General features: G+C 37.8%; 1 protein-coding gene across 4 annotated transcripts in view; it reads left to right on the top strand.

The window, feature by feature from the left end:
* Positions 1-21,696, top strand: part of LOC113544498 (chloride channel protein 2) — a 72,010-nt gene that overhangs the window by 13,328 nt on the left and 36,986 nt on the right. For all 4 annotated transcript variants that reach the window (XM_034310573.2, XM_034310572.2, XM_034310571.2 and 1 more), the window contains exons 2-4: positions 12,593-12,746; positions 20,884-21,015; positions 21,543-21,671. In XM_034310573.2, the coding sequence (XP_034166464.1) occupies positions 12,593-12,746; positions 20,884-21,015; positions 21,543-21,671 (415 nt within the window). The remainder of the gene's footprint in view (positions 1-12,592; positions 12,747-20,883; positions 21,016-21,542; positions 21,672-21,696) is intronic.

Genomic DNA, 21,696 nt, shown 5'->3' with positions numbered 1-21,696 from the left:
CTCACACACACAGAGGAAACTGTCTACATGTACACACCACGTGACATCCGTTATTAGTTTGGGTTTTGACCTGTGTGTGTTTTTCCGAGTCATGCAACCTACACTTTGGAAAAAAAAAAAAAAACGTATCTAGAACCCTTAATGGTTCATTTTTTCTGTTCCTCTGGGTACTGGTTAAGATTTTTTTTTTCCAGAGTGGAAGTAGAACTCTCTTAAAAAGCTATTGTTCCTCTTTCGGCTGTTCCTGTTAAGAGTCGCCACAGCGGTTCGCTGGTCCGCGTATTTGATTTGGCACAGTTTTTACACCAGATGCCCTTCCTGATGCAACCCTCCTGAATTTTACCCGGGCTTGGGACCGGCACCGAGAGCGCACTGTTGCACACAACCCCAGTGGCTGGGGGATCGAACCCGGGCTGCGGTGGTGAGAGCGCTGTGGCCTAACCACAAGTCCTCCAGGAACCCAGAGCTCTCTTAAAAAGCTAACAACCCCAAATTATACAGAGAATCTATTAAGGAATAAGTAAATGATAAACTCCTGACAGGTCCTAGATATTCAGAAGAAAATTATGAGCGATAATTTGGAGTTTGTACCGCACACATAGAAAAAAGGCTTCATTGGTTGTCCCTTTGGGGAAACCGTTAAAGAATCTGTTTAGAGCAGAATTGATCTAAAACATTCTCATGCTAAACCTAACACTCAGAGAGATATAAGGAGAGAGAGAGAGGGAGAGAGAGAGGGGCTGGTGAGGGAACGACTGTTTATAGCTGCTATAATGAAAGTGAGAACAGGAGCTAACTTGTTTCACAGATGTTCAGCATTAAACTAGTAAAAAAGTATGACATGCCGTTCTTTAATAAATAAAAAAAATGTAATAGTTGGCTAGTTGCTCTGCTGTTAGAGGAATGAAACACTTGGCGAGGTGCTTTTACAGGGAAATAATCAGTTCAATTAAGCGGCGTTACTGTTATCACCCTGAAATTGATTATTTTCCTATAACAGCACGTCCCCAAGTGTTTTATTCCTCTTAGACCACAGCCATTTTAATGATTATAATTTATTTATTAAAGAACGACACGTTACACACAGAGCTATAACACTTGTTCCCTCACCACCGTCTCTTTTTTCTTTCTCTAAAAGAACACGCAGCTTGTGGCGTTGCCGAGAAACCGCAAAGAAGCGTAACCTGAAGATGGAAAACTTAAAGTTACAGCTTTACCTCTGACTGTTACAAAGCGCTGACACTGGAGACTCCTTCCATCAATGTTACATAAACATCTCCTTACAGAAAACGTCACCATATCAACGATTTTTTATTATCTGTTTATTATTAGTGGAGTGTCCACTGTACAAGTCTTTGTGAATGATAGATCCGTTGCTATAGAAACAATAATGTATTAGAACCAGTGCATTAATATAAACCTGTGATTTGCGGCTGCACTACTGTCAGGAATAAACAGTATTGTTTCTATTAAAAATCTCTCTCCAGTTTCTATTGAGGCAAATGTGAGAAAATTCGACCCTGTGTATTTTATTGGTGAACTCTATCCATTTCTAAGAAGGCTTTATGAACTTTGTAGATCTTTGTTATACTTTAACTATTAAAAGAAACCTTTTGTGCTTTACTGTTGTATTTTATAGCTCCATAAACATCCATGCAAATTAACCGATCAGTTACATTTTCCATTTAGTTGGAATATTTAACAAGCACATCCTAAGAAGGGATTAGTAAATTTCATTCATGGTAAACACCAGATTCCGACGTGTGTTTAGTGTTTGTTTTAAATGAAATAATATCAGTTTTAAACAGGAGTGTGTCGTAAGTTGAATAGTTATCAGGGTTTCGAATCCTCCTTGTCTGTGGAATGTTGCGAAATCAGAGTCCTGCGTCAGAATCATCCAACTGATCAAAGGCGTGTTGTAGATGATGTATTGTGAAAATTGTGTACATGTTGTTGTGACACCTGTAGTGTATCGTCTTTAAGGATCATGATATGTTTTAGATTAACACATTTAGGCTAGGTTTACATGTCTCAATAATCGTACATCGTAAAAGACTTCTTTGGTCGTGAGTTGAGATCGGCGGTGTAATAACACACACAGTGATGTGATTTAGTCACACAAATGTGTGTCAGTGTGAGAAATTTGTGTGTAAAATCTCAGTGTGTGAGCACTGCTACGACACTCCTCTAAAATCTTCATGGTTCGAATCTGACACGGAGACACACGCCGTCACACAGTCCGTTATAGAATTCACAACAGAATTTATTCAGATCTCGTGCAGTCTGACGAATCATTGTAAAACACACCTGGAGTAGCTACGAAAACTTTTCCTTGTCTGGAATGGGTCCAGGTATTTCTCTTTCAATCTGCAGCTGCTATACACACACACACACACACACACACACACACGCACACACAAACACACACAGGATACGCCTCCATCTCTTTTGGAGTTTCTTTGAATAAGGGCTACTGTTGAGAATGAACTAGCTTTTCACTTTCTCTCTCCCTCCACTCATTTTCTTTGGCTCTGCCCACCTGTGTTTGTGCATTTAGTTAATGTCACTTTCAGTCTCTCTCTCTCTCTCAGGATGGAGTGAAAGCTCGAGTCATCCCTCAGCATCGTTTATCGTTGCACTTGTTCTCTCAGGAATGCTGATGAATGAGATGAAATGTATTGCTCTCCTGACGTCTCGAAAACACACACACACACACACACACACACACAAGCACTCGTTTTATTATTATATTTTATTTTAGATAATATTCCGACAGAAGTGTATTTTATTGGTGAACTTTATCCATTTCTTAGAAGGCTTTATGAACTTTGTAGATCTTTGTTGTACTTTAACTATTAAAAGAAACCTTTTGTGTTTTATTGTCATATTTTACAGCTCCATAAACGTCCATGCAAATTAAAAGATGAGTATTTTTCAGCTTGAATAGTTAGCAGGGTTTCGGATCCTCCTTGTCGTGTCTGTGTGATGTGTCTAAGAACAATGTGAATAATTTACGGTTTGAGGTCACATGACTTTGACATGATTTTATCATTTCTCTGGCTTTAGAATGGTGTTTGTTTTACACAGAGGGAGATATTTTAGCATTAAGCATGTTAACACTTCTGGACAACGTGCATGTGATGTAACGTTATAAATAAAATGAATAATTTAAGTATATAACATAAATCATTTAAATAATTTCAATCCTAAAGCTAACCTCTGACATATAAGGGGAAATTATATGTAAAAATTATTATAAAAGTGACTACAACATTCTTGTAGGGACAGATCTAAGAACATTTCTGTTCTACACACACACACACACACACACACACACACACACAGAGTAAGATATGCTAAGACAATAAAGATGTCATAAAGACTGGATCAATATCTGAAACGTTTAAAATTTAACAAGAGACCTAAAAGAAACACACTATGGCTGTCTTAAAAATTACACAAAAAAAAAATTATGGCCATTTGTAATTTATATTTAAATATATATGAACATTAATGAGCATACAATGCCATAAATCTGCAAAGGTGTGAACATCAGCAGAAAGTGAAAAAAAAAAATTGAATAATTTAATCAACTTTAATGCTGTTGTTGATATTTAACCTGATTTTCTGAAATGCACGTAAACATCGCCAGTGAAGTTCTGTCCACTTCCTGCTCACTACATAGGGCTGTTTTACACCCTACCTAGTACAACTCGATTTTTTTAATACAACCGGATTCATTCACAAAAAAAACCAAAAAAACAAAACAGAGCGAGACGTATTTTGATCATTTGTGTATTTAATTTGAAGATTCATTAATAATAATAAATAAATTAAATGTGTGAATTAGGTATAAACATGTTTATAAGAACATTTTTATTCAGAGATTTTTTTTCTACATCTGAGTGACTCAAAAGTCATTTAGCCAATAAAATTAGGAACGATGAGTGTTTCCAAAATGAGTAAAAATCAGAACATTCATTCAGAGACTGAAAAACACACACACAGGTAATTAATATAGGGGTGTATTAATTTTATCAAAGAAATCAAACAAATTTTCCACCTTTGACCCCAATAAAGGTGTGTGTGTGTGTGTATGTGTGTGTCTGTCTGTCTTTGTGTCTGTGTGTGTGAGGGGTCAAAGTCCTCTTTCTCAGACCCGGTGTTATTGCTGACTTTTGATGGATAAACAGATGACAGTGTTGTGTGTTTGTTTTTTTTTCCGTGTGTGTGTGTGTGTGTGTGTTTGTGTGTGTGTGTGCGTGTGTGTGTTTCGATATGATCAGAATGTAGGTGCAGTTCGCTAACTCTAGGAACAGCCTGTCAGCATTCCTTTGGAACACTCTCTTTCTCTCTCAGTCTCTCTCTCTCTCTCGCTCTCTCTCACACACACTCACACACACAGGGATTTTTTGTGCTGATGTCACAATTTTTTTGTTGTCATTGTGATTTATCGTCTTGGTGATATATTGACACACCTAATTAGGTTAAAAACTTTTTAAAAATATCTTGAATCCTAGTAGATTTCAGTATTCCACTAGTCTTCCAACACACACACACACACACACACACACACTCTTACACTCATTCTCAAAGTCACACACAAACAGGTCACACTTTCGAACGAACAGAATGAACACACAATATAACACACAAACTCAATAAACACAATAAAAGGTCATCAGACTGAATTACAGATAAAGCTGGAGGATACGATGATATCAATATCGCAATATATATAATCATCATGATACATTTTCCTGAGTATCACTGGTTATCGAGAGTAACTCCACTGTTACTCTTTGTTTCTCACTATCCACATAAATGGATTAAAAATCATGTGCTATATCGATATACTGTAAATATCTGCCAAATTTAATTCTCTAAGAAGACCATTTAAGTTTGAACTGAATAAAAATATATAGTACTAGTTTTAATAAGCGTATTTATAAGCAGAAAATTGAGAGGAATATTAGTTGAATTTGCCCGTATTCAAGTTATTTTACTTGCTAAGATTTTTTTTTTTTTTTTTTGCAGTAGGGGTGTTTTTCCCTCTGTACATTTAGTGTAAAAATGACATTTTTAAAAAAAATACAAAATAATGTTTATGTAAATGTAAAGTACCACAGAGGTTTTTATTGTAGTACAAGGTGTGTTTGTAAATATCGAAGTAAAAAAAGCAGAAGTGTTAAAAATAACTTTGCTCATGCATGACTGTATAAAGCCTCATCATAGAAGCATAAATACACTTCCTGAAGGGTCGTGTGTGTGTGTGTGTGTGTGTGTGTGTGTGTGTGTGCGCGTGCGTGCGCGTGTGCGTGCGTGTGCATGCGTGTGTTGTCACTTCACATACACATGTATGTATATCTGATGTATAAAATACAATTTAATTTGGTACAGAATTAGAGTAAGTAAAGAATAGAATCTTATTCAGTATTATGCCTCCCTATCCAATACACACAGTGTGTGTGTGTGTGTGTGTGTGTGTGTGTGTGTGTGTGGTAGACATACTGAGAAGAGCATCTTGTGTCGTGAGAAAACTGCAGCTGTTGACATCTGTGTGAATCCCACTGATATTTTTGCCTCAACTGTGTGTGTGTGTGTGTGTGTGTGTGTTTGGTTTCTTCTTACATTCACATGGATGACTGAACATTCAGCGGGTTATGAAATATGTGTATACTATACAGTATTATTTTATTAACGTAGTGTAGATTTTTTTTTTTTGTTATACAGTGTTTTTCTAATCCAAAAATTAAAAATAACGCACTATATATCACAAATAAAAACTCTCACGTTAATGTTTTAAACACACACCGTATGATTATAACATAATTTTAGCCAAAAGATAAAAATTCAGCCATCATGTAAATGTAGTTAGAAGGTTGTTCTCCAGTCTCCTTTGAGAGCTAAACAATTACAATTACAAAAATGTGAAGGATAATATAAAAAATAAATCAGAATAAAAATATTATAAGACAGATGTTGAATAAATTACTGTTCCCATGGCAGCACAGCAATATCTCTGAATTATTTTATAGTTCAGCGCCAAGACAATAGACTAAGGGTTCCTCTGGGTACCAATGAGAAATTACATTTGAATAAATGAATGGGTTTTCAATTCTGTTTCTCCAGAGCTGGGGTTCTTGACTCCAGTCCTCCTGTGCAGAGGCGCTCAACTCTGGTCTTCCAGAGCAAGGGTTCTCGATTTCTGTCTGCTATAGCGGGTGTTTACCAAAGCAAGGGCTCTACCAAAGCAAGGGCTCTACCAAAGCAAGGGCTCTACCAAAGCAAGGGCTCTTGTCTTAGGTCTTCCATAGCAGGGGATCTCAACACTGATCTTCTAGAGCAGAGGTTCTTAATTTCGTCTTCAAGATCGTGAGATCTTGACTCCAGTTTTCCAGAGCAGGGGTTCTTGGTTCCAGTCTTCTTGAGAGGGGTCCTTGATGACGGTCTACCAGTGCAGGGTTTCTCCACTCTGGTCTTTCAGAGCAGGGGCTCTTGATTTCAGTTTCCTAGAGCATGGGTTCTTGATTATAGTCCTCCAGAGCAGGGGTTCTTGATTCCATAACTTCTGAGAAGAGTTTCTTGGCTCTAATCCTCCTGAGAAGGGTTGTCATCTTTGGTCTCCAAGAGCAGGGGTTCTTTTAATTTGGTCTTCCCAGCAGGCGTTCTTGACTCAAGTCTACCAGAACAGGGTTCCTAACTCCAGTGCTCCAGAGGAGGGGTTCTTGAATTTGGTTTTCTAGTGCAGGGGTTCTTGACTCCAGTCTTCCAGAGCAGGGGTACTCAACACTGGTGTTCCAGTTTAGGGTTCTTGACCCCAGCCTTCCTGAGAGGGGTTCTTTTGAGTTGGTTTTCCAGAGCAAGAGAGCAGAAGATTTTGAGTCTGGTTTCCAGGATTATGATTTCAGTTTTCTAGATCAGGGTTTCTCACCCCTGGTCCTCCTCAGCAGGGGTTTCTAGGGGAATACGTTCTCAACTGCAGTCTTTCAGAGCATAGGTTCTTGACCCTGGTTCTCAACAGGAGTGGATCTTGACTTTGACTTAAAATCCTGGTGCGGGGGTTCTTTTAATTTGGTCTTCCAGAGCAGGGGTTCTCAACTTTAGTTCGTCAGAGCAGAAGTTTCGAATTTGGTCCAACAGCACAGAGGCTCTGCAGAGCAGAGCAGAGGGTTTCTCGACATCTTGACTTTTTAACCTCGGTCGTCCAAAAACCCTGGAACTCCAGAGCAGGGGTTCTCCACTCTAGTCAACCGGACCCACTGCTCTGTCTACTTTTAAGTTTTTCTCTGAGTCTAAATGGATAAAACATACCTAAATTCTATTTTAATGATAATGGCCTAACTTTTTTACATTTTCAAAACAGTCCTACTTGATAAACTTTAGATGAAACTCTTTATCCTGCCTTTTGAATTAAAATCACAGGGTTTGTGAGTGGGATTTTGTATTGTCTATTAAAACAAAGTCATCTGTGTTGAATGTTGTGAAATAAAAATCTTATTGTAGTTTGCATAAAAAAATGAAATGCTGCTAATTTAATGGAATATGCTTAAGTGTACAAATAATAGATTTCTAATGGGTCATCAACTGTAGTAGATATTTGTATAAAAGTATAAGGGTGTGTAAGAAGGGTGTGTGTGTGTGTGTGTTTGTTTTATATAAACCACTCCTGGTTGTTCTCCTGTCACATGATGTGGTGTGCTAAACTAATCGGCTAACACGGACCGTGTGTGTGTGTGTGTGTGTGTGTGTGTGTGTGTGTGTGTGAGATGTAACTCTGAAAAACTCTGAAAAACACTGAAACATTGTGTTTATCAAACAGAAGCTGTGTAGGTGGATGTAATAATAATAATAAAAGGCAGTGGTGCTTGTGACTGGAAGATTGTGAGTAAATGTTTAGTAAACTTAATTTATTAATATTTGCTTTTCTTCCCTTTTCATTTCTAATGAAATTTCTATTGAACAAGAACGTAAGATGACTGATAGTTTGATCATCGATCCCTTGCTTTATTTTTCTTTCATTCCGTCATCTTTTTTTTTCTTCTCCTCTGTCCGGTCAGAGTGTGTGATGGACAGCTTAATAAGGGAATGTTAAAGTTTGGGTTGGACAGGTTTTATAGGACAGCACACACACACACACACTTTCACTATTGTCGCAGCTGTCATCGAGGGTGCTTGTGGACAGGCCGTCCTGTTCACTGCAGGAAAGTAGCAAAACACACACACACACACAATAAACTCTGGGCCAGTGTATCCGTTTCATCTTGATATTGTGATATTATTGTGATATAATGATTTCTGATTATCTTCAGAAGTCGGTGATGTCATGATGTTTTAATATTTATTTGTAAATATGTGCAAAAAAGAATAGCAGCAGTTTTAGCTAGCGTAAGACGTTAATCATGTTAGATATATAGCTTGAGAGGTCTACGCTGCCCCCTGTGGCTGTACGAAGAATTACACCTCCTTTAAAACCGTGATATAAACAATAGGTTAATTCATGGCTCCGGAGGCACTTTCTACGCCTCCTAAAATTCAGATTCTTCTCCCACGGAGCAGTGAATTAGCGCAAAAGAGGGTGGGAAAGACACCGTCACCTCCGTCAACACAAAGACCTTTTTCTCTCTCTCTCTCTGTGTCTCTCTCTCTCTCGTTCTTTTTTCCTTCCTGTAGTTTGGCTTTTTGGGTCGTCAGTATTTCTTTTACATTTCCATTCAGTGTCCATCCGTCCGCACTCGTCTCTCCTCCTCGATACGCTTGTCTTCCATTGTTCTGTTGCTCCGTCAGGGCCTCAGTTGGCATGGAGAAGCAACAGGAGTGCCAAAACTTTTCTTTCTCTCTTTCTGTTATTTACTTTACCTCCTGTGTTCACAACTTTACTCTTTAACTTCTTTTTCTCAATCGGGGAATCATGGTGTGTGTGTGTGTGTGTGTGTGTGTGTGTGTGTGTGTGTGTGTGTGTGAGACAGTAATTAATTACCTGATTATTCAGACTGAAGGTGGCCAACTGAAAGCTTTTCCTTAGTTTCTGTAGTTACTGTAACTCCATCTCTCTCTCTCTCTCTCTCTCTCTCTCTCTCTCTCTCTCTCTCTCTCTCTCTCTCTCTGGGTTTCTGGCTTTCTCTCTCTCTCTTTCTCTCTCTAATGGTTTATATTGATTTTTTCAACAGTCATGATTATTTTGCCCAAACGAAATATTTATTGTCCGGCAAATATTCGACGACTTTTGTTGTAAACTTGCATGTTTTTAATTGTTTGTCGTGACGTTAGGCCGATTTTTCTCTGCTCAGTAAACACGAATTATTACACGAATTATTATATTAGTTACGAGTGTTACAACACATTTTCAGTTTGATTTTTCCCAATTTTCTTTTGGTAAATTATGATGTTAGCGTCATTAATAAAGACTAGACGTTTCATCTCTCCATCCATCCATCATTCTTTCATCTGGCAGCCATTTCCTCAGTCAGCTCGCAGTAATTATGGCTTTCCAGCTTCCCTGTTTTCCTTGTGCACGTTCGCTAGTTTCGTGATGTTTTGTGAATTCTGTATTCAGACCTCCATTCGCGTGAAACTTGTTTACCAGCCGTGTTTCTTTTTTTTTTCCTTAATAACATCCTTGATGTGGCTTTGCGGTTATTTATAAGCCGGACTGAATGTTCCGAATGCCAAAGAAACCGTTGCACACCCATTTATTGCTGTTTTGTTCTTCCCTCCATCCGTCTTCCTGTCTTTGCAAATCTCATTACAAGCTCATTTTCTTTGTCGTTCTGTGTTTGGATCACGTTCACCTGCGAGCTGCTGTTCTTGCTCAGAGCAATTAATCAGCTAGCTTCTGTCTACCGATTAGCGCCCACGCTAGCAGTGAGCGATCGCTCTAGTCAGAGTTCATTGCTCTGAAGTCTTAGCGGCCTCGGTGGCTTCTAGACATCGTTAATCAAACCCCAAGTCACCATGTTCACTCCATTTCAGCCTTAACAGGTCATAATAATACACACAGTACACTGACCACTTTTTTTTCATTTAAGCAGTTATTAATAAATGATTAATACGTTTATAATCAATAAATTACATTGAATTTATTTAATAATAAATGATACATAACATCATAACACGGTCATTAATAAATGATGTAAATGAGCGCTTTTCAATATTCAAAAGTAGAAACACCTAAGTTTATTATTAGTGTGTGGAAAAAACTAATTAATAATATATATATTTTTTAAGTTTTTAGTTTTTTTTTTCAGTAATGTTCCATTTAATTTTTTTTCATGTTAGTATTTAAATTAAAATGTTTAACAAATAAGTTTAAAAACACATCTATTTGTCTAGCTAGCTAGCATAGATCAGTCACTAGCTCATTAGCTAGCACTTGCTAGTTGTGCATTAAAAAAAATTAGCTTGTTTGAAACTCATTTGTTTTTAACCTGCCACAGAAAGAATGCAGTTTGATGTAACTCAAGGACTTTGAATATTTAAACACAACCCTCTTGAACTGTGAAAATGTCTCTCTGAAGGTGAAGAGCAGCAGAATTAGTGTTTTAAGTAACATTTACTTGTGGTTTATCCTCAAAAGATGGCCTACAGATGCTGGTTTTATTTATATTTTTTGGCTAGATGTTGTGCTTAGCATAAAACGCTGGCTTAAATTACCCAAAATAGCAGTTTAACAACATTACCTATGCTAGCCAGTTATCTAAACACACCACTACCCTTAACATTAGCAAAGCTAAATAGAGTGATGGCTAACGTTACCACACTAGCAGTAGTTACCTGATGGCCTGTAGCTAATATCTTAATGTTTTTCTGAAATCCGCTGTTGTGTGCTAAGCACTGCACTAACATTAGCCTTCTGTCTATTTAGTCTGATGTTCCAAGTGTGCTAGCAAGCCAGCTAACATTAGGCTAACTATATATTACATTATTAAGTAATATATAGTGGTCAGGTTTGCTATTTTAAATTGCTAACTGAAGGTAAATTACTTTCCTTGTGAATAAATTCATTATTTTATGCTAAGCACAGCACTCTGCTGTTACTGTTATGTCTGATATTCCAAATTTGCTAGTATGCTAGCTAGCATAAGCCTAACTCTTATGTAAGGGAAAGCAGCTAGCTAGACTTTGGATATTGTGTTGTGTAATTAAAACCAGCAGCCAGGTTTGCTAGTTTAAATCGCTAAGGTAAATTATTTTCTCGTGGGATTAAATTCATTATTTTATGCTAAACTTTAGCAGTGAGTGATTTGGTGAAAATATTATATCGTTATACTTAATTAAAGATATGGCATGATATTTGGATTTTCTAAATAAAAATTTTGTTAACAAATAGTACTAGTAAAAATAGTATTATTTCATCACCATAACAATGTTCATCAAACCTTTCCTCATACAACATTATATCAAATCCTAGAGGTGAACAAGAAAGATGAGTGATGATATATGATTGAGTTTGTAATTGGCTGATGAGATGAAATGTCACTTAAGCTCCGCCCACAGACCAGAAACCCAGAAATATCAGTTGATCACTGTTTGGGACGGAGTCCGTATCCTGTTTGAACTCTTATATAGTGAACAGATTTACACACACTGTGTGTGTGTGTGTGTGTGTGATAGCAGACTTTTTCATAAATGCCCCTTGACCTTTGCTCACTTGGCCCACAGTGCCGTGCTTTGTGAGAGCGTTAAGGCTAGAAAAACACCCACATACTCAGTCAGCAGAAAAGGGAACACACACACACACACACACACACACACACTGTTGTAATTAAATAGATAAATGGAGATCGCCTACAGGAACTGGGAGTCGTCTATGGACTTTCGGAAATCAACCCTTTTCCTCCTTTGCGTGTGTGTCACTCAAGTTTTTCCACTCACGTGCGCACACACACACACACGCGCACACACACACCTCTCACTGGGCAGCGCTATTTTATTTCATAGTCTATGGTATACTAGTCATATGTTTTGGCACCCATCTTCACCTGCCTTCACATCCGTCTTCACATCCAGCTAGCTGAAGCTAGCCATGTTTCTGCTTTTTTTTTTTTTTCTTATACTTCCCGTGCCAAAAACAGCAGGCTACAATCTCATTGGCTCGTGATTAAAGCACTGGTTTTCAGTCAGAACACAGTTTTTCAGAGCAAGATCTAGTCATTGGATTAGAAAAGGTCCTAAGATTCTTAGCATCTCAGGTTTAAAAGTTATTACGCCACGTTGTTATTAGCTGGTAACGTATTTGCTGACGAGCGACAGAAAGTTCTGGCCTGTTGTAGTGAAAGTGGGCGGTTCCTAGCTACGTTGATTAGCTAAAAGTACCAACAAGCAAGCTAGCTATACGAGCAGAAAGGTTGCGTGTACATTAACTGGTTAAAGACATATATACAGCTTTTGGTTACGAACTGTTATGCATGCAGTTAATTTTAAAACGTGTCCTTTTTTTCATATTGATAGTTTATTTTCGTATTTCTTGCGCACACAATGCTGCTTGCAGATTTGGCCGAAATAAGGACCTCAGATGAGACTTCTACCCTTAAACGTGATAGTGTTTTTGTTTTTCAGAGTGTGTAACTGCATCTTTTTCCCCTTGTTGTAGATGTATGGACGCTACACACAGGACCTGGGTGTGTATGCGAAAGAAGAGGCAGCGCGTCTAAGGGAGGAGGCGGCATTCAGACGTCTGGTGACGGAGAGAAGCCGATCGCTCGAGCTCCTCGAGTATGACAAGAGCCGCTGTGCCAAGTGCAGGAGTGAGTGTGTTGCACATTACACCACGTCCTATTCCAAATAACAGTTACACACTACCCCTATACAACAATCATCTATCTACACTGCAGTAATCTTTTCAAGAACTTTTTTCAGGAGCTCAACACCTGCATGTACTTTATTTATCAGCTAGGATATTAGTTCCTGGACCATAGTTTCAGGAACCTTTTTCTACTTCAGAGTTAATACTTTTTAGAACCCAGGAACTGTCACATCACACTGAACTTCACAAGGAAGCAGCTGGTCCTCCAGTTAAACATAATTTTCACGGTTCCTGCTGTGGGGCAGAACACAGGAACTGTGTAGATCTCCTTCATCGGAGTTTCTCAACCCATTTTAGTTCCTTTAGTCGAAAGTTCAGAAAGTTTGAGGGGCAGAAATATTGTTTGTATTCCAATTGAGGGGTGCACACTTCCCCTAGACACTTCTACACTGGATCCAAATCATTAATACAGTTTAAGGATCTGAAATATGGGCCGTATTGCATTTCAGAGGTCCTCACTTCCCCTAGACACTACACGCACTATGGGACTCTTTAAGTGAGTTTAATGAGCTGAAGTATGGGCCGTGTTCCAATTCTGAACAGCTCACTTTCCCTTGACACTTCTGCGCACTGTATCCGAATCACTGATACTGAAGTCGTCCTGAAATTAGGGACTTTTTCTAATTCAGACTTGATGACTTCCCCAAGACACTTCTTACTGAAACAGTCCACTCTGAGTACAAAAATCAGATTATTATTAAATGTTAAATCCTGTTTGTCTCTTTATTTATTTATTTATTAGTGGACTAATCAGTCGATAAAATATATATATATATATATATATATATATTTTTTTTTGCTTGTCTGGCGCCCTCTTGTGGTCAAAACATGATGTTTCATTGTTTTTAAATTTAGCGTCATTTATTATTTTTTAAGTCTTAGAATGAATACAAAAATAAAAATAAAATACAAAAAATTTATGCAAAATGAAAAAAAATCTTATTAATCTCAAATCATATTCACATTCAATTTTATATAAAAAATAAATTGGTTTAATGTACTATTTATTTTTATGTAAATTAAAATATTGTACATTATACCAATTTATTTATTATATAAAATTTAATGTTCTGAAGCTGCAGTATTGTGAAAATTTTCTAGCTTTGTGTGTGTGTGTGTGTGTGTGTGTGTGTGTGTGTGTGTGTGTGTGTGTGTGTGTGTGTGTGTGTGTGTGTATTTGTGTGTTCACCACCAGGGGGCAGAAGTGCTCTTCAGTGAACACACACTTGCTGATGATTTTTATTTCAAATGAATTCAATTCTTCTATATGTGAAGCAAGTTATAGGACACACACACACACACACACACACACACACACACACGCGAGGTAACAGATGTGATGTTAGCAGGAGCTGTCACAGGTTGCCTTGGTTACAGGTTGTCGACTGCAGAGTCGACTGCGTCTCGCCGTCTCTCCTCTATCACCCAAAAGAACAAATGAAAGAAAGAATGAAAATATTTTTGTAAAAAATATGAGGAAGATTTTTATAAAAGAAGAATCAGTGGATTTAGCAAAGTTTTTACTTTCAAAATAAGGAAAAATAAAGAATTAAGGAAAGAAGAAAAAGTGTAAAAGAAGGAAAAAGTCAAAGAAGGAAAGAAATCCAGAAGGACAGAAGAGAAATAAAGGAACAAAAATTAAAAAAAAAAAAGAAGAAAAATAATAAAGTAGAAAAAGAAAAAAGAATTGAAGAGATAAGGAAAGAAAAATATAGAGAAAGTATGAAAAATGAAAGGAGGAAAAAATAATAGAAAGATGAACGTCACCATTCCTCATTTCTCTCAGTTCACTGTTTATCATTTTCTTAATTCTTATACTCATCGTTTGTCCTTTCTGTAATTCTATCATTATTTCATTTTCCTTCCTCTGCATTCCTTCTTCCTTTCCTTTCACTCAAGTCAATCTTTCTTTGCTTTTTTCTGTTTTTCTTTTTCTTTCATTCTGGTTTGTTTTTCTTTATTTCCTTTTTACTGTGATCAGATTTGTTTTTTTTAAACTTCTCTCTCTCTCTCTCTCTCTCTCTCTCACACACACACACACACACACACACACACACACACACACACACACACACACACACAGTCTCTCTCACTGTTTCTCTCTCTCACACACTCTGTCTGTCTGTCTCTCTCCCTCTCACACACACATACTCTCGGTCTCTCTCACTGTTTCTCTCTCACACACACTCTGTCTGTCTATCTGTCTGTCTGTCTCTCTATCTCTCTCTCTCGTGAATTTCTTTCTGTTGTAGATTGAATTCTGTCTTTTCAGGTGTTTAAACTCATTAAAGTGAATGAATAATTAAAACACTTGCTATTAATAACCTCATCAATTAAACAACTACACCATCTGTGTGTGCGTGTGTGTGTGTGTGTTTAGAGAGAGAGAGAGAAAGAGAGAATAATTGATGGAAATTGAATAAAAATTGGAAAAAGGAGAAAAGTTAGTAAAAATGTAGAAAAATAAGGGAAAAAAAGCAAGAAGTAAGGAAATAATAAATTTAAGGCAGAAAAGAAAGAAAGAAAAAAATCAGTTTCTCACAACTCCACACATTTCCTGTTACTGTCCACTTCCTGTGTTAAGTCTGTTACAGTGTCTACTTTCTTTCCATAAGAGTTCAGTTTATAATAATAGCTGAGACAGTTTTTTCAGGTTTTATTTACTATATCAGATTTTCAGTGGGTCAGATGTTTCCAGAAAATGATGTAACAACATTTAGAAGCTCCTGATTGGCCGATTGTCATAATTAGGAGTTAATTGGGAGTGCACATGTGGCTGTAAATGGGCCTGTCTTTAGAGACTGTGAGGAAAATCCAAGCAACTGAGTCAGAAACAAAAAAAAAAACCTTGGACCTCCACAAACCAAGTTCCTCCTTAGGAGCAATTTCCAAACAGCTGAAGGTACCACGAGCATCTGTACACACATCTGTGTGCAAATATAAAAATTTTGGGAGTAAACAGACACTGTGTCGTTCAGGAAAGAGGCACGAATTAACTCCCAGGGTGAAGGAACTTTGGTTTGAAAGGTTCAGCTGAGTCCCAAGACAACAACAAATGAACCAGTGAAGGATCTGGAGGCATCAGGTACCAAATTATGTACATCCACCATTAAGAGCATCACCATGGCCTGAGAGGAAGAAGCAGCTACTCCAACATCGGCATAAAAAAGGCAGACTGAAGTGTGCAGGAGTCTTTTGGAGGAGCATTTTCTGGTCAGATGAATGGAACTGTTTAGCCATAATGATTAGCGCAGTGTATGGAGGAAAAAGGGCGAGGCTTTTATCTAACACCATCCTAACTGTGAAGCATGGGGGTGGCAGCATCATGTTGCTGGAAAAGGACATGGCATCATGAGGAAGGATGATTATTTACTGAAGCAACACCTCGAGACATCAGGCAGAAAGTGCAAATGATTCTAATCATACCTTCCGAGCTGTAACAAAATGACTTAAAGACGACAAAATGAAAGTGTTGGAGTCACCACCACAAAACCCTGAGCTGAATCCCACAGAAATATCTGTGGACTGAACTGAGAAAAAGGTCTCTGAGCGAGGAGGTCCACAAACCTGACCGAGGTACAGCAGTTCTGTCAGGAGGAGCGAGGAGAAAACTCCAGAGAGTCGTGAGAAGATTGTGGAAGACTACAACAAGAGCTTTATTCAAGTTCAAGAAATTAAAGGCAACGATGCCAAATACTAACAAAGTGTACGTAAACTTTCGGCCTCAAGGAAGGAGATACGTAGTGGTCTATCTGTGATGGAAAGAAATAGTAACAGAACAAAAAAAAGAAAGAAAGAAAACCTGATGATAAGAAATATAAAGGAAGAAAGAAAAGTAAAGAATGAATGAAGGACACGAGGAATCAAAGGGGGAAAGAGAAACAAGAAGGAAAGTTATGAAGGAGGATAGAAGTTTTAAGAAAGTAAAGAAGGAATGAAGGATTTGTATTCTTCTTAATCAAGAGTCACAGAAAGAAGGAACTGGAGAATAAGAACAAGGAAGGAAGTAAAAAAAAAAATGAAGTAAATAGACTTTCTGTAAAATTTCTCTATGAGCAGGAAGAGTTATGATTTTGGTAAACAAACAGAAACGAAATAATGTACCTGTAGCTTTGATGTGTGTGTGTGTGTGTGTGTGTGTGTGTGTGTGTGTGTGTGTGTGTGTGTGTGAACGGAAGTGTGTGTACTATCCAGAGATGAATGAGGTTTATTAGGGCAAGAAAATTGGAGTCAGACAGAGGGGTGTGTGTGTGTGTGTGTGTGTGTGTGTGTGTGTGTGTGAGTGAGTGAGTGTGTGAGAAATATCCCACACTACACTAGGACACAGTGTTTTCTGTTATTAATGTCTTCATTAACCAGATGTTTCACAGCCACAAGCTATTTGTGTGTGTGTGTGTGTGTGTGTGTTCAAGGTATTCAAGACCTTGTTGAATGATGTGTGTGTGTGTGTGTGTGCGCGCGTGTGTGTATGTCAGCAGAATATATGGACAGGGGAGAGGACTGCAGTGTGAATGTGCTTGCTGTTGCGTATGAACAAACTGACACACACACACACACACACTTATAACATTTATAAAGCATTTTTATATCTTACTATTATATTTACTATTTATATCTATTTATCTCTTAGCAGGGACAGTGTTCAGTGTGACAGTGTTTATGTAGTGATTATAAACGTTCCTGCAACCTTACTGTAATGTTTTAGTTTTAAGATCATTAACATTAGTTCCTGTCACGTGCTGCGTTCAGTGTCACTGTGTTTAGCAGAAGATTCCATATGAAGATCGCTCTCATGAGGTGTTTCAGGAAATTTAAGTACTGCATCATTTTATTTTTAACAAGTCTTTTTTTTTCTGAAGAATTCTGCAGCATTTATTAAGTAGTTCTTTAGCTGTCCATTTGTCCTGATGGGCAGCGCGTGTGTTTGTGTGGAAATTCACAAAGTCACAAATTCACCATCTCCATTTGAACGCAGCAGGACTGAAAGAGTCCTGAGTACAGTACATTGTGAAGTATTATTATTATTATTATTATTATTATTCTCTACAAAACAGCACAGGCCTTTTTTTTTTTTTTTTTTTTTTTTTTTTTTTTTGCATAACAGCGGCTCGTGACCAGAGTTTGGTGTTGCAGGATGACGTTAATAACAACAAACAAAATGAATATCTTGTGAATTTTTTTGTGTAACCCTGTAATTTACAGCACTTTACTGTTTTTTAACTAGCCCAATTTGGCGTAAAAACAGCGTGATAATTAGAAAGAAAGAAAGAAAGAAAGAAAGAAAGAAGTGAGAATTGGACTATGGAAGGACTCAATGTTATAAAGAGGGTTAAAGTCTGGTATAGGAGCTGAAATATTGAAAAAAAACATACACACACACGCACACACACACTTGCATAAATGCCCCATCACATTTGCATGAACAGCAACTGTCATGCTCTGCCTGTCATAAGAGCTTAAATGAGCTTGTGTATGTATGTGTGTGTGTGTGTGTGTGTGTGTGTGTGTGTGTGTGTGTGTGTGGTTTAATGCACTCTTTTTTTATTTCATCTGGGTTCAAGTTGATGGAGCAGTGACAGATGAGAGGCAGAATCTGTACGCTCTCTCTCTCTCTCTCTCTCTCTCTCCTCATCCCTCCATCCTGTCAGTGCCAGTGTGCTGTGATTCACCAATTAGGCCTCATTGAGGTTGCCGTGGTTACGGACAGCATCTTGTGGAGGGAGATGATGGAAAGAACACAGAGGAGAAAAACAACCGGAGAACTCGCTTTGATAACAACCACAACTGCGCTCAGAGCACAAATACTGTATATACATATAATATACATTTCATATATATTATACTATTACATTTTTATACTCAAAGAAAGAAAGAAAGCCTTCACGTATCGTGTGTATATATTACTATACATTGAAATTCTTTCTTCGATCAGAGGTCAGGCTCAGCTATGAAATAAATAAATTAACTTTAAACAAGGTATAAAAGGGGGTGGCGTCTGTGATGTTTTCAGAAAAAAAGTAATAAATCTTGAGCACTTACATTTCAGTGCCTGTTGATTTACGACTATTAGACATGCTAAGTTTCGTTGGCAGGCACACACACACACACACACACACACACACACACACACACACACACTCCAGGTGACAGGAGACAGAAGGGCTTGGGAGAACACAGCTTGTTGGTAGGCGTGCAGACGAAGGGCGCGAGAACACCAGTCACGTGGAAAACTGTCGTCACGTTTTAGCTTCATCTCCAGACATTTGGGATTGTAATCAGCCTTGAAACACTGTGTGTGTGTGTGTGTGTGTGTGTGTGTGTGTGTGTGTGTGTGTGTGTGTGTGAGAGGGGAGGACGATTTACTCGAGCTGTTTTCTCCACAAACTTCAGCTCCAAAATGAAATCGCATTAACTCCATCTTTTCAAAAGCTTGACCTAGATAGCAACAGTAACTAAGCTAATGGTGGGCGGGGCTTGTGATCAGCCAATAAAAAAACATTGTTTTTTTTTTTTTTTTGTATGATTATTGTTAAAGTTGTAACTTGTTTTGTTAGCATAGTTACAATTAAATTTCTAACAGTTGACTAAAATTTGCTAATCGTTCCTAATATGGAGGGAATGATGCTGTGAGAGCTTTTTATTTATTATTTATTTATTCGTTTATTATTTTAGTATGGGTGATTTATTCATGTAAGTAATTCACACATATCACAAGCTCATTTATTTACTGTCATTACAGGAGTTTATAGTGAAGATGCACATGTCCTTCTACAGCTGATGTTACTTAGAGTAAGCTAGCGGTGTTTAATGCTAGCCACGTAAATCATCAATGAAAATGTTTCTGTAAAACTTCATCGCTCACTCCGGCCTCTTGGCAATGATGAGAGGAAGTGCATTAGCATCAGACGCTGTGCCAAACATCAGAACTGATAAGCTGATATCTAGCATGAAAGAAAAAAAAATGCTGAGTCACTGTGAAGTTCAGAAGGCTGAGTAGAACCTGTGTTTGTCAGTCAGCACCGGTGCATTGTGGGTAGTTTCTAAAACTTCCGTTAACTATTGTAAAACTTATCTGTTAGAGATATGAAACGTCTGCGAGCTTGTTTGTGGTCAGCATGATGATAAATGAAACACACTGTGCAGCACTGAAGTTTTCTCACAATAGGAACTTCTGTTTCTTCCCCTTTGATGTGAAGTGGGCGGGGCTAATTTTAGGTATTTGAGTCTGAGCAAATTAACAAGTAATTAAGCTAACCTGAGTGAATGCTAAAAGTAACCTAGCAAGCAAAAGATAAAAAAAATACCACATAAAACCTAACCTAGGGAGTGAAAACTAACCAACCAAGAGAGAGCCAAACTAGCAAATGAAAGCTAACATACCAAACAAAAACTAAAACTAGCAAATATAGCAAATGAAAGCTAACATACCAAACAAAAACTAAAACTAACAAATATAGCAAATGAAAGCTAACATACCAAACAAAAACTAAAACTAGCAAATATAGCAAATGAAAGCTAACATACCAAACAAAAACTAAAACTAACAAATATAGCAAATGAAAGCTAACATACCAAACAAAAACTAAAACTAACAAACATAGCAAATGAAAGCTAACCTAGTGAGCAAAAGCTAAACCTAATCTAGAAAGACAAAGCTAATCTAAATCAAATGAAAACTAACCTAGCAAATAACAGCTAGCATAAACGACAGCCAAAATAGCAAGCAAAAGCTGAAGCATAACCTAGCAAGTGAAAGCTAAACCTAACCTAGCAATCAAAGCTAACCTGTCAAATAAAAGCTAAAGCTAACGTACTGAGTGAAAGCTAAAGCTAACCTTACAATCAAAAACAGACCTAACCTAGCGAGTGAACGTGATGTCACAGGAAAAGTCTCAGACAGAGGGCTGTCAATCAAGCATCCTCATTGGAATATTAGGCCACACCCATTAGGACCATAAAGTTTTGATTCAGTCTGCTGATGTGTTTGTTTGAAACAGGAAGTCAGGCTGCTCATCCACCAGTGCATTGTGGGTAATGTAGTTGTGTGTGTGTGTGTGTGTGTGTGTGTGTGTGTGTAGTCTGTACAGTTCACTGTCAGAAGTTCCTGATCTCGCGTGTGGGAGAGGATTGGATCTTCCTCATCCTGCTCGGACTCGTCATGGCCCTCGTCAGCTTCGTCATGGACTTCTGCATCGCCATCTGCCTACAAGGTATTGGGGGTGCGTGTGTGTGTGTGTGTGTGAAAAATATGTAGTTATTATTAGAAAACATTTTTTGAAATGCATCTCTTTACTACAAGATAACATTTCGTTATTATGAAAAAATATTATAAGGACCATTTCATTTATGAGCTAATTACTATGAGAAAAGCGTCTCGGTATTAGAAAATACTTATTTTAAATAATAATAATAATAATAATCTAAATAATTTTACGAGAAGAACATCTCGTTATGTTATAATAAACATCTTGGTATTACAAGAAAAGGCACTACAAAGTAATATCTCATTTCTACAATGGAACATCTCGTTATTACAAGAAAAGTGTCTAATTAATATTGTTATTAGAAATTAATTTTGCTATTGTAATTGATAAATATGTTAACGGGATGCTGATTACGTATACATTTGGGAAATTTTGTCCTGCAGCATGTCTCCAGAATGTCGTTGATGACTATTGACCTTCGTGTGTGTGTGTGTGTGTGTGTGTGTGTGTGTGTGTGTGTGTGTCCTCTCCAGCCCAGAAGTGGATGTACGGAGGTTTGGACAGTAACATGGTTCTGCAGTACTTGGCGTGGATCACTTACCCTGTAGTTCTCATCAGCTTCTCCGCCGGCTTCACACACATCGTAGCACCGCAGGCTGCCGGTAATACACACACACACACACACAC

The sequence above is a fragment of the Pangasianodon hypophthalmus genome, chromosome 14 (genome assembly GCF_027358585.1).
Source record: "Pangasianodon hypophthalmus isolate fPanHyp1 chromosome 14, fPanHyp1.pri, whole genome shotgun sequence".
Classification (NCBI taxonomy): domain Eukaryota; kingdom Metazoa; phylum Chordata; class Actinopteri; order Siluriformes; family Pangasiidae; genus Pangasianodon; species Pangasianodon hypophthalmus.
Note: the sequence above shows the minus strand (reverse complement) of the source record. Positions and strands in the feature narration are given on the sequence as shown.